Raw genomic sequence first — 13,203 nt, forward strand, 5'->3', positions numbered from 1 at the left:
TACATGTTAATTTACATTCAAATTTCCATCCCTAAGCTTTTGGTTTCAAGCTAAGATTAAAGGAAGAAATCATAATTTATAATGGTAGTCAATAATCAAAGTGATTGAATAAACTCTATTCAGAATTATTCAAATTAACATTAAAGTGTCCACTTAAAAATTCCCACTTTAATATTTATTGTAGTAAAGTTTAGGACATGAGAAATCAGCCACATTAAATGTTAGACTAATTATTATGAATGGACTCTTATATATAAATGGACTTCCATGGAAGAAAGAATCAGTGGATTGGCTGCTTTTACACTTTTGAATGAGTGAAACGAAGAGTAAAGCTGCATTTACTCCAAAGTTATTAATAAAATGTGAACATTTGATGAGCATATGTGTTAGTCGAGTTCCGTTCAATCTAATAGGATCCATAAGGTTTAAGTTATCAACATTTTGTCAATAACTTATGTGTAAACCAGCTTAAGCGATAGGCTATGCCAGAAATTCCAGAATAAGCAAGAGATCCATGGATACCAAAGTCAACCAACTCCAAATAAACTTGATTTGGAATTCTATTTTCAATTGCATCAAGCAAAAGCAAAAATAACATGATCACTGCTAATTTGATAACTGTCAACGAGAAATATTAATTGCCAATGGATAAAGTCGAGGTCAACTCTTAAGCCCCGCCCAATATTCCACAAAATTCGCTGCAATTTGGCTACTATTCTACATAGCACTTCCAACACATCAATAATTAATTCAAATGATTAGACTCAATAATCTTCATGCTAAGCTGTGGCCTAATTTCTTCATTAATAACCGATAGAGGGCAGATCATAAGATGCTCCTAGCAAATAGTAGGTCCGTGATACAAAAATTTGAGCTTAGTCTCATCTCTGAGATAATTTGAGAGGAAAAATTGATCATCCAAGTGGCAGCTAATTGAAACAGAAATTTCCATTGTTTGTTGAAAAGAGAGGAAGAGAGAAAACTAACAGCTGTGGTTGTAACATTTAGCAATATAATTTGAAAACATTGCATGATTCAATAAAAATATTCCCTGATGTCAAGATGAAGATGAGTGCATAAGAGCAACTGGGTGACACCATAAGGCATTGCTAAGTTTTGTTTGCTTTTTAAAATACGCAGTTGAATGTATATTTCAACAGAGTTGAATGTGTTGTTCAAACTGAGGTGATAGCAACGCAACTAATCATCACACTTACTGACAACGATTTTTGGGTAACTAAGTATTATTATAGAAAAGTATTTGAATGAAACTTGAAACGGTCCTATATATAATAACATCGATTTTTGGGTAACTAAGTATTATTATAGAAAAGTATTTGAATGAAACTTGAAACGGTCCTATATATAATAACATTTTCATCAAGGGAGAGCACCTTCTCGGATACAAAATTCTATGACAGTGACGAGACTATATCAATTTATTATTCAAGTTCTATTCAGCAAGCAATTTTTGTTTGTATGATTGATCTCAAAAACGATTATAACGGCTTTGGTAGAATTCAGTTTATAAATATTTTACAAAAATAATCTGATTATTCAATTCCCGTAGCGAAGCACGGGTACCCTGCTAGTCAACTAATAAAAATCTCCTTGAGAACGGGTGACGTCATCACTTACATCGCCTATTGAAAGTACCAATACCAACTATTACTATTAATAGTAATTTTGTAGGTATTGAAAGTACTGTAGCAAGTTTGAAATTTTGATCTTTTTCGCGGTTGCATGTTTCTAATTTTACCATGCAACTACAGATAGCGCCAGGTGTCTTTTGACGCTACTTTCTAGCAACTCTCGTTTGAGTTTTGTGCGTTGGTTGGTATATATAGTTGGCCGTTGGAACGTTGAAATTGAAATCATACTTGACAGGATCTTTTCTGTAGTATGTATTTCTCATCTAAATCTCAACTTTTGAGTTCACTTTTACCACGATGAGGAACTCTTATCAAGTTCTCCTGAGCGTGAGGCAGATCTGATTGAAATCTTAAGATTTTGATGAGATCATCGATGATCGTTCAGATTAGGTTGTGATGCTTGGTCTGAGGGAGATCTTGATATCTGAGTGGTAAAAGTAAAACAAGTTAAATTAATTGCGAAACCCAAGATGTTGTTGATGTCATCTACCATAAATAAGAGTGTGGTTTTCAATGATTTTTGTGTCTTTAGACTTTATTCTTTCATACCAATTACATTGTTGTTAATCACAACATTGATTCCATAGTAACTGCGGCTTCCTGTTTCCCAGTGGGAAGGAAGCTGCATCTACTATGGAATCAATGTTGTGATTAACAACAATGTTATGGTATGAAAGGAATAAGACTAGACTTACTCTTACACACCATATATGAGTGGGGTTTTTCAATGATTCTGATTTGTGTGAGTCTAGTCTTATTCTTTCATACCACAACATTCTTTCATCCCACTGGGTTCCCAGGTTTCCCAGTGGGAAGGAAGCTGCAACAGCGGTTACTAAGTACATTTAAATAATTATCAAATTTATAGCAGTTTATAAACACATTTGAGTGAATAAATTTCGGGTTTTACAAAAAGGTTGAGAAAAGTTTCTTCTACAAAAATTTATTTTTTGAGAGTGTTGAAAATTTTTTAACTTGAAAGGTAAACCATTTTTTGGTTTCTCTCATATTACACGAAAACTATGTGTTTTACAAACATGACTGTTATTATACAAAATTGAAGCTTACTTAAATTCCTACAATAATCATACCATAACTTTTCCTATATCTTCTATATTTTTTGAGATATCCCCTCTTGAAGGTGTGGCATTTAAAAAAAACACGTTTGCCTACATTTTTCTTTTTTGTTCTTATAACTTTTTAAAAAACAATGCTAATTATGAGCTTATGGAGCATTGAATTCTCTTCAATTTTATAATTTCACATTTTTACGAATCTCCCTAGGACTATTGCAGCCGCTTTGGTGTCTCCAGTCTTGCTACAAATAAATTGACAATGGAATTTGGAGTGAATGTTTTGAACATAATTTTGACGTTGCAGCTTTTTTGGGACTAGTTGGAAGGATAACATATTATCAAAAGTCCTCATCCCTAACCCATGTGCTGAAGGGATGTGGGTGGTTTAAAAGTTGAATTTTCTAGCTTTTTACTTCTTTGCGCTTATATCTTGGGAACAACGTGTTCAACGGACACATGACTTACCATTCAAAAATGAAGTTTGATAAATTTTCTACTTTTTTGTATAGGAAACAAAGCTGACTGTCCCAGTTCTGAGCGTTTGGTAAGGAGGGAGGATGGAGAGAGACTTGCCAGAGAGTACAATGTCCCCTTCATGGAGACTTCTGCCAAAACTGGGCTAAACGTTGAACTTGCTTTTATGGCTGTGGCTAGGTGAATATAAAATTACATTAACATTAATTGGTCATATTCTTAAACGTAACTTCCTCCACCCAAAAATAATATAGATTTAAAGATTTAAAGGGGAGTTCGTTTGAGATATTCTATTGTTTCAATTTTAATAAATTTAAATTATCAATAAAAAATGGTCAAGAAGATCATTGAAATATTTTATTTCATTTATTTATTTTTTATTTTACAAAGGAGACTTTCTAGAAGTATTTTAAGCCTAGGTGATGGTGATGGGATGAATGATAATACAATGAAGTTACAGTTATGAATGAATAAAAATTATAGGTTATGCTATCCACTTGAATTGATTTGAGTCCTCTTTTCAGTCCAGAAATAAATAAACTAGAAATTTTGAATTTGATTTGATTAAAAACTTGATATAATAGAATGATTATATTCAATAAACTCTCAGAACTTGAAAATATTGAGTTATTAAGAAAAATCTTGAACCAGAAAAAAATAGGGTAGCCTTTTCACTAGAATAACTTGATTTTTTTAGTTTGTATGTGTAAGAATGGAAATATACCATACTGGAAGTTATTTTATGCTCCTTTCAAAACATTCAGGCCTGGTCTACTGAATTATTATTTATCTACAGTTTGGCTACAGTGTTGTTGTAGTGAAACAATTGGATGTTTAGGAAACAAAATAATTTTTGGCAATAAACCATTAGAGGGTATGGTTCAAAAGCTTCAAAAATCACTTTCCAATTGAATTAAAATATTGTTCATTGCCTTATTATAAGAATAAACGCATTTCTGTTTGTAGCATATGGAAGTAGCTATAGGTACTCATAAAAACATTTCTAATATAAAATATAGGCCTATCTTCCTCATCCCTATGAGAAACAAAAAAAAAATTGATTCCATAATTTGATGTCCATAGGGACATCAAATTTAGAAAAAAAAAATATTGTATTTTTATTCAATATTCCAGGAATCTCTCTGAAATTAACTCATCTGTAGCCAGAAATATCAAATCTAATGGACTTTTCTTGCCCAACAACCACAGTTGAGGAAACTATTAATAATTTCCAAAATACGATAGTGTAAACTAACGTGTATTGATAACTTTCTTATACTTTTTTGAGTAAAATAATATAGTTTCTTGTATACTTATATACTTTTATATTTCAGTTGCTTAAAATAATAAACTTTTCTGAGATAAAATTTAATATTCAATTTCTTGCCAATATAAGCAATTCTATTGCCCAGTTGAATTGACTTCAATTCAATACTTTATTTGGAGAAAGATGTGTAAAAGACAACAATTCATTGAATTGATGCTCCCAGCGTAAGTACCGAATTTACCCTAAATTACCCTATTACCCTAGTACCGAATTACTACCCTACTTTCTGGTAGTGCGCTAGCACAAATTGGTAGGTAGGCCTATTGTTATTATATCTGTGGTAGTAACCTTGTATTATCTTCAAGTTCAAGTGTTATCAATGATTGTACAATGCTATGTTAATTTATTTTTTTGCGATGAATATTATTATTCAACTGGTGTACCTGTATTTTCAGAGACTTGAAATCGCAAAAGTGTGGTAATCCAGACGACCAGAAATTCAACGTGCAAGACTACGTTAGGGAGCAGACACAGAAAGGCTCCTGTCCACCCTGCAACTCATAATATCACTCACTTTGTTCAATACATAACAGTGCTACCACTCAAAACTGCAATCGAAACATTCTAAACTGAAAATCACATACATTTATCGAGCTAGAAACGACAATTCACAATTCTGGTCAGTAAATATTACTGTAGTATGTTCTCTGCCAATTAATAGTTTTGTAGAAGACAATATTTTATTGTGTTCTAAGTGTCTTAAACGTAACATGTTACCTTTAGATGTAAACCTTGTTTTGTAAAAAAAAAATACAGGAACCAAGAAGTACCAAAAAGTACTCTCATTACTTAGGTCTACTACACTTACTAAAATACCAAGTACCAAGAGTATTGTTAGTACTAAATATCAATATTATCATACAAATACTATATCACACCCAACCTCTGAGTATTTTAAAATTTGTAATCAATGTGATGTATTAATGGCTGTATTAATTTGATGTGAGTAATCAAATGTATTATATAAATAGTATTGTAAGAATACTTTTTTCATAACTAAAAGTAATTTTCAAAGAAAAATATTTATCTTATCCTTCAACGAGCAAATTGATTAAAAGTATTAAAAATGCCACTCTTTGAAGGTTTTAGATCAAAAAGTGAAGAATATGAAAGATTAAAAAAAGAATTTCACTTGTATTCACGTAAAATCGGTTATCATGGAAAAAAATATAATGTAAGATTTTTTATTAAATATTATCGAAAAAATTCTGTTAGTTTACTTGTTCGCTTATTGGATGTGGATATGTGTGTAGACATTTATAGTAATTAGGCTATTCTTAACTTTTGATTTTTCTATTTAAAAACTCAGGAAGTGAAGGTGTAACATTTTAGTGTTAAAGCTTGAAGAACCCAATAATCTATAAACTTGAGTGTGAATAGGGAATGACATTGGGTAATACGGCAAGGCAGAACATTCAGAAGGTTTTTTTTTTAATTAATTATCGGCTATTAGTATCTAAGTGTTTTTTAATTGAAAGTGAAGGAATCTCATTGTTCTGATATTGAATTAGTTGTTTTAGATTTGAGTATAGATGTGTAATATTTATGCTTGTTGATTATTGTTGGTTTTGTAGAGCCAATCCTAAACTCAAAGACCCTGTCTGGATTTGTATACCAAAGATATAAAATATCAAGTAGATATTTTAAAAATGAAATAGATTGTATATTTTTCTGGAGATATATTAATTGGTGATTATAATAATCATCCATAGAAAATCTGAGGATTTTTTGTAGTGACTATCTCAGAAAAAAATTAGTCACCATAATTATACCTATGTTATTCAGAGGATTGCTTTCTAAACCAGTAATAGATATATTTTTGAATAGTTGTTCTTGAATTACGGTATCTTACATGATAACGTAATTTAGATTATTTTCGTTCCACTAGACAAAAGTTCATAAAAAAGCCATTGGTTTCAATCTTTTGATCAATTCAGTGAATTTATAAGCTTTATAAAATAACTGAACATCTTGTGAATTATTTAAAGGGGTTGAAAGAAGCAATTTGTGAAAAACTAGACTTCTCAACATTCAGCACAAACTATTTACAAGTTTACCTAGCTTGAAACAAGCAACAAAATGACAACTCTTTGTAATCCAGGTACTTCAAGTAACCCAGGTACTTCACAACCGTCTGTGAAAACGATCAACGATTTGCCAGAAGAACTACTCATAAACATCTTCCTTGAACTAGATATTCTAGAAATTAGCACAAATGTGATGAACGTGTGCCTGCATTGGAGACGAGTAGCCATGAGTGAAAGTGTTTGGAGGAAACTGAAGTTCGTTTGTACGAACACCATGGAATCGTTTCGGATCGGTGACTATCTGAAGAGGATGCCGTTACTCCAACGATTGCAGGTGCAGTGGAGGACCGACGTCGATGGCATTATGTCGACTGTGTGTTCGCACTGTAACCATATATTGGAGGTGGAGCTAGTTTGTTGTGGTTATCCGGATAAAGATCTGGTGGAGAAGCTAGTCCAGAAGTACCCCAGGATGACAGTTCTCAGCATGGGCAAATGTTGGCAAACTCCTGCTAAATGCTACTATGACGTCATTCGATTCAAATCGTTGCGGTCTTTGGACATATCGAACAGCCCGTATCTCAACAACGCTCTCTTGCGACGAATCTCTCTCAACTGTCCGCAATTAGAGGAGTTGAACATAGATTACGTGAAGGATATCTCCGAGAACGAGCTTATCCTTTTCTTAAGCACTAGACGTGCGTTTTTGAAGTCGTTGACAGTGTTTGGGGATATGGTCACTGATCGTTTATTGTTTGAGTTGAGTAAATGTGAGAAGCTTGAGCGCCTCCATATCTCCACCTGTTGTGAGATAACGATTGCTGGGGTAATTTCGTTGATGGGCTTGGCCTCCTTGAGGTACCTATCCCTGCGTAGAGCCACGCAGTTGGAACAAGACAAACTCGCGCAATTGTTTTACGAGAAGAAGATCTTCCAACAGCTGAAACGGTTGTACATCTCGTCGAAGCAGAAGATCGAAGCGAGGCGGTTTGGCAGGTGGTTCAATAACGAGGAGCAGGATCTGCGCAGGTACGAGGGCAGGCGGTGTGCGTGTGTGTTGTGCATGCACGGCTTCAGGATTCGCCCGTCGAACAGCTGAGATAGGGATACCGAGGACGGGCTGCACACCAACCGCGTCTGGATATTGCATGAGTATATGCGGCTAGCCAACTACCAGGGGCCGCTCTATGAGGAGGCCAGGAGGATAATGGAAGAAGAATACTAAACGCTCCAACAACCTGCACACTGGGACATGCGCAAATGGAATTGTCCACAACTCAAATGTACATGGTATTTTCGATTCCGTTTTCCCGGAACAGCTACTATTGTTCTCATGTGCTCGTTTCTTTGAGTGTCCTTGGCTTAGACTGAAAGTGAAAGCTATAGGTTGTCTTCACGGTTGATATGTAGACTTTCGATATCCTGTTTGCAAATCTTGTGTTGGAATTGTGGCGTATCTGAGATCTGTCTCCAGTATTATTGTAGATTATGGTACCCTCTTCAAACTATTTTGTGCAATATCAGTCTCAATTTTGAGCTTTAATTCATTTTCAAGTATGAGCGCTTATTAATAAATTTTTACTGAGTATACCCTGATAGTCAAGGAAGATAATACCTTTAAATATTCAAATGAGGTACTCAAGGATTCCTTGATTTTCGATTTTAAGCAGTACTTTGATCAATTTTTCATTTTCGAATTATAATGAATATCTTGTCTATAAGTTGATATGATTATGTGGAATGTAGATGAGTATTATTTCAGTTTGTGTGTAGGTGAATGATTGTGTATTTCATCTATTGTCCTCAGATATTAGTTTCATTAATCTATTGAATTCTTGTATTGACGTTGAAATTCTCTTTTGAAGCCAAACTAAAATTCAAAATATAACATGCAGCAAATAAAATTCAATCAGAATATATTAAATTAAAGCTTGAATATTTTCTGACTATTTCATTCAATTTTATAAAACGTTCATTAAAAAACATCCATTCAGTTTCTTTTTTAAAGATAATCTTATTTTATTCCATTCTGATGTGATCGATCATTGGTACTAGGTACTCTTATATTACCATATAAGTAATAATTTCTGTCTAATTCTATAATTGATTTTAGTTCTCTTTGAATCGCATCCCAAAAATTGTAATAGAATAGCATTCATTTTAATATGAATTCTTAAATTAATTCGATATTTTCAAGAAAGTCTATATATCAAGCATTATCTTAGTCTCTCAATCATATACTCAGAAATGGATAACTACCAACATAGGTAGTTTATTTCCTGCAATATTCAGACTTGGGAAGTTTTCCAGCAACTAAGTTCTCGGTCTTTACAAGTAAGTTAGTATAACTAAGTTATACAAGTTTTGTAGTTCTCCGACTTCTACAACAACATAGTGATTCAATATGACACTAAAGTAGTACAGGAAAACTAGATCCAATGGAAAAACAATTGTGTACTGTATATCTGATTCAATACTGTCTATCAGACATTGTAATTGTATTATTGTGAAATGATAGATCTTTTGCTTAATACATTTTGTGCATTGTACATGTATATCTGACTCAATACTCTTTATCGAGGCATCGCAGTATTGAAAAATAATAGATCCAAATCAGTATACTATAGTATATTGCATATCTGATCCAATTCTGTCTGTAAGACATGAAATAACATATCAAATGCATTCTGCTTACAAGCAATGTGATTTTGAGAATAATGTTGGCATCTATAGCAACTGACGTTTTTAAGGCAATATTAATATATTGAATAGATATTAGAAAAATGTCAGGACTAACGTAATATAGCCTACTCGTCTAGGAATATTGCATATCTTATGCGCTATAACTGGCTACTCAAAGGCTGCTCTGCTTTATTGATCGATGATGAGTAACGAACCTTTGGGTCTTTATTTGGATGGATGACCGACTCTGCCAATAATCAAACGATCATAATTTCGATTGTTTTGAAAGTCATGAATTTGATAGTTGGACACAAACCAACTACTCGTATAAAACTAGGATGGCTTTGCTTGTGCAGTAAATGAATGACTTATCGTAATGTCAAGTAACGAGCTCTCGGTTCTGGTCTTGGATGGATGGCCGCCACGGTGTATTGTCTAGCCTAGCTAGTTGCTTCAGAAAACTATCATTCTTGGTAAACGTTGGGTACGGTACACTAAGTTTCAAACTCTTTGGGAATGCCTAAGTTTAGGTAAACCAAGAATGAGAATGCCAATGTTTGAATATGATGTTGAGTTACGAGAGCTCAGTTTGTCGTTGTATTGGTGACCTAGGCTACCTGTTTCTTGCCAATGGTGTAGGAAAGTCTTCAAACTTGATTTATTTCAGCTACAACATAAGCCTGAATTATGGTACTCAATTCAAAGAATATTCGGGAAATACTATATGAATAATAAATCAATAAATGTTATCCACTGTAATATATTCATTGAAACTATTACAGCAGTCAGTGTAAAATATGTACCTATTGAATATTGTTCAATTAAATCTGGATGAATCCTCGATATGTCATGAGCAGTGTTCTGTGGAACATTATCATGACTGGAACATTCGAATAATTCGTAAATGTTTTTATATGTCTACTTTACACATGAATGTTACATCTGATTAAGATTACCGTATATTGATACTGTGCTAATTATGCCAATTGGCATTATCACGATTGTTCAAGTGTGCTAATTGAAATTTGTAAAGCATTAGGCATGTCTCTTTGAATTTGGTGTTTTAGATTTACAATACTTGTAAGAAATAATTGTGATTCATCTGAGAAAATACTTAACTACAGAAATGTATCAGAATGACTGCATACTTTATTGAAGATTATGATTTTTCTCATTTTTATTGTTCAGTTTATCGTTTGAGCAGCGCATTTTTCAGCAATGCTTTTCAATGAAATGCTCTGGTTGGCAGGATATGAATACCTTTGACTCTTATGGGAGTGTTGTTCACATATTTTATTGAAAAACAGGGCTTTGATTCAAAATATTATGTACATACCATATTGAATAATATTGTTTGAAGCTTATGCTTGTTTGTACATTTAGATAAGAACAGTATTATGGGCGTAATATATAATTTATAAATACATATAAAATTTTGTTTAAAATTATTTCTCGATTATACAGTAAAAATGGGTTCAGAAGTTTATAAAATTTCTGGCTGAACTCACTATACGGTACAGGAAAATCATCAAAAATATAATATCCATGAATATTCATTGAACTAAGTGTTTGGTGTATTTTCATCCTGAATATATGATAATCCTGAATGTTCCCACTATGTGCATACTGAAATGTAATACCGTATTTCCATTTGTAATGTAGCTTACCGTATCTGTCTTGTGTTAGATTAAAAATTAAAATTATCATTCCCTTAAAAATTTCTCTAGAATGATCTACAGTTTTCAATGTTTGATGTTGTAATGTGACATAAATTAAGCAGTGTTCATGTTAAATATTCATAAAATTGTAAGTGAGTATATTTTGTAATCGTCTCTTACAGTATTATTTATGCAAATAAATGAATGAATGAATAATTAAATTATTTGCCAAAAAACACAATATGCAAAAAGCTGTACAATAGAATGACTTCCTTATTTGTTGAAATGGGTAAGTTTGTACCTACTATAATGATCACTCTATCACTACTGGATCAATAAACGTTTGTGTATTTCAAGAGAAAGTAATTCTGGGTTGAATGTTGTGTTGAAATAATGATCAACATATTCCTGGATGATAATATATGAAGTCACACTTATTGTAAAGATGAATACAGTGTAAATCAAGACAAATAGGTAGATATATTGTATGAGTGAAGATTTATTAGCTAGTAGATCAACCCATTAATGTCCAATCTCGAGTAGGCCCTATAAATATTATAAGTTTCTCAAATTTTGTAAAAAGCACAATAGTCAACCAAGATTCGTGTAAGTATCTGTCGTCAGTCCTAATTTTCTTAAATATTTCCTTGGCGTATAATATTCATGAATACATTAACTATGTCTAAAATATTCATGAAGTCTACTGTGTTTGATGTTTAAATGTTAAAATCAACATAACTAAAACAGTGTACAATATTCGATGTGAGAATAAACAAATCAACATTCGTGTAATCTTGTCAAGATGAAAAGATGAAGTATTTTATGGTGAATGTAATAGCTTTCAATCGTTGTTAATATACTTGGAGTAAAAAATATTCTGTATTGATGTGAAAACAATCTATGTATTGATGTAAAAACAATCGATGTATTGGTGTAAAAACAATCTATGTATTATTGATGTGAAAACAATTTATGTATTGATGTGAAACCAATCTATGTAGGCCTATTTATGTGTACACAATCATTACATAAATCAAACTGTTTACTGCATTGTGGGTCATGTGAGAATCATTAACCATGTATGTGATCTCTCATAAATATATGATTCACTCTTCTTGATGTGACTATCTGTGTTCAAAGTGAAAACCTGTCAATATTTTCAGAGAATTTATAATGTCTAATGTGCTTGATGTTGAAATGTCATTATTGCTGTACCCTTTCAAGTTAACATTCATAGCGTCTAGTTCTGTGTGAAAGTATGTGTATAGATATATTATATTATCTTGAATCTTCCCAGAAAGTACCAACATACTAATTTTAACTCTTATAATGTGTTAAATATTATGTGACTGAAATGTTTGGATGAGTAAGTATTTATTCTCGTAATATAATGATTATTCATTTTTTCTCATTTTTAATGCCATCATCATACTATTTTATTACATTCCTTGTGTATAACCACTAAGGAAAGAGCTTTTTTTTCTTCTTTTGTCTGTGGTATAAAGTACCGGTATCAATCAAAACAACAGTTTCCATTCTGTGGTAATAAGTTGATATTTATAACATAGAGTCACAAATATGCAATTTTTTAAAACCTTTATCAGCTTTTCAATGAAATTCATGATGGTGCAAGATAGTACTTATCTAGTCAGAAGTATATTTTTAACACTATAATGTTCATCTTGTTTTCAACGTTGAATGCTCTAGACTCAACAGAATCTACATAATAACTAGTTTTGAAGAAGTCAAGTTTTTAATGGTAGAATCACGTTTAATTTGGTTAAGATAATTATTTTTGTACTGTTGTTGAATGATAGGTAGATGTGAGTAAAAACTATTTTTAAAATAACCCTTCAACATTATTAATATAGGTACTTTTGTTGAGTTTGTAACTTGCTGTCATATCTGTACAGATACTTTTTTTGTCAAGAAATTGTGTAATTGTTACTGATTTATAACTTGAATTTGTGTGATTTAAATGCAAAGAATGCATTCTTCATCTTCTTTCTTGTACAATTATTATTCTCACAATATTTATTCTAAAATCTAGCCGTCAAATTTTGAGCTCAGTATGATTCCGTTATCAACATTAATAATTTACACAAAGAACCATAAATTTATTTCAAATGAATTAATAATTATTGTATACTTAATTATTTATTAAATATTATGATAATTAATTATTGTCTTCGTATGAGGTGTTAATTATTGTATAATCTGGTAAATTTATTGTGAAACTAACCCGAAAGTTTTTGGTGTATCAGATAAATGTTTGGCATCAATTTGGAATAAAAAATATTAAAATGC

General features: G+C 32.0%; 1 protein-coding gene and 1 non-coding gene across 6 annotated transcripts in view; both read left to right on the top strand.

Moving 5' to 3' along the window:
• LOC111056323 (ras-related protein Rab-37) overlaps positions 1-13,203 on the top strand; it is a 104,533-nt gene extending 91,330 nt beyond the window's left edge. For all 5 annotated transcript variants that reach the window (XM_022343698.2, XM_039437169.1, XM_022343690.2 and 2 more), the window contains 2 exons: positions 3,238-3,382; positions 4,925-13,203. In XM_022343698.2, the coding sequence (XP_022199390.1) occupies positions 3,238-3,382; positions 4,925-5,033 (254 nt within the window). In that variant the 3' untranslated portion in view covers positions 5,034-13,203. The remainder of the gene's footprint in view (positions 1-3,237; positions 3,383-4,924) is intronic.
• LOC120353447 lies at positions 1,871-2,085 on the top strand. Its single transcript, XR_005572406.1, has one exon. It is a non-coding gene; the product is annotated as a small nucleolar RNA U3 (small nucleolar RNA).

The sequence above is a fragment of the Nilaparvata lugens genome, chromosome 10 (assembly GCF_014356525.2).
Source record: "Nilaparvata lugens isolate BPH chromosome 10, ASM1435652v1, whole genome shotgun sequence".
NCBI classification, from domain to species: domain Eukaryota; kingdom Metazoa; phylum Arthropoda; class Insecta; order Hemiptera; family Delphacidae; genus Nilaparvata; species Nilaparvata lugens.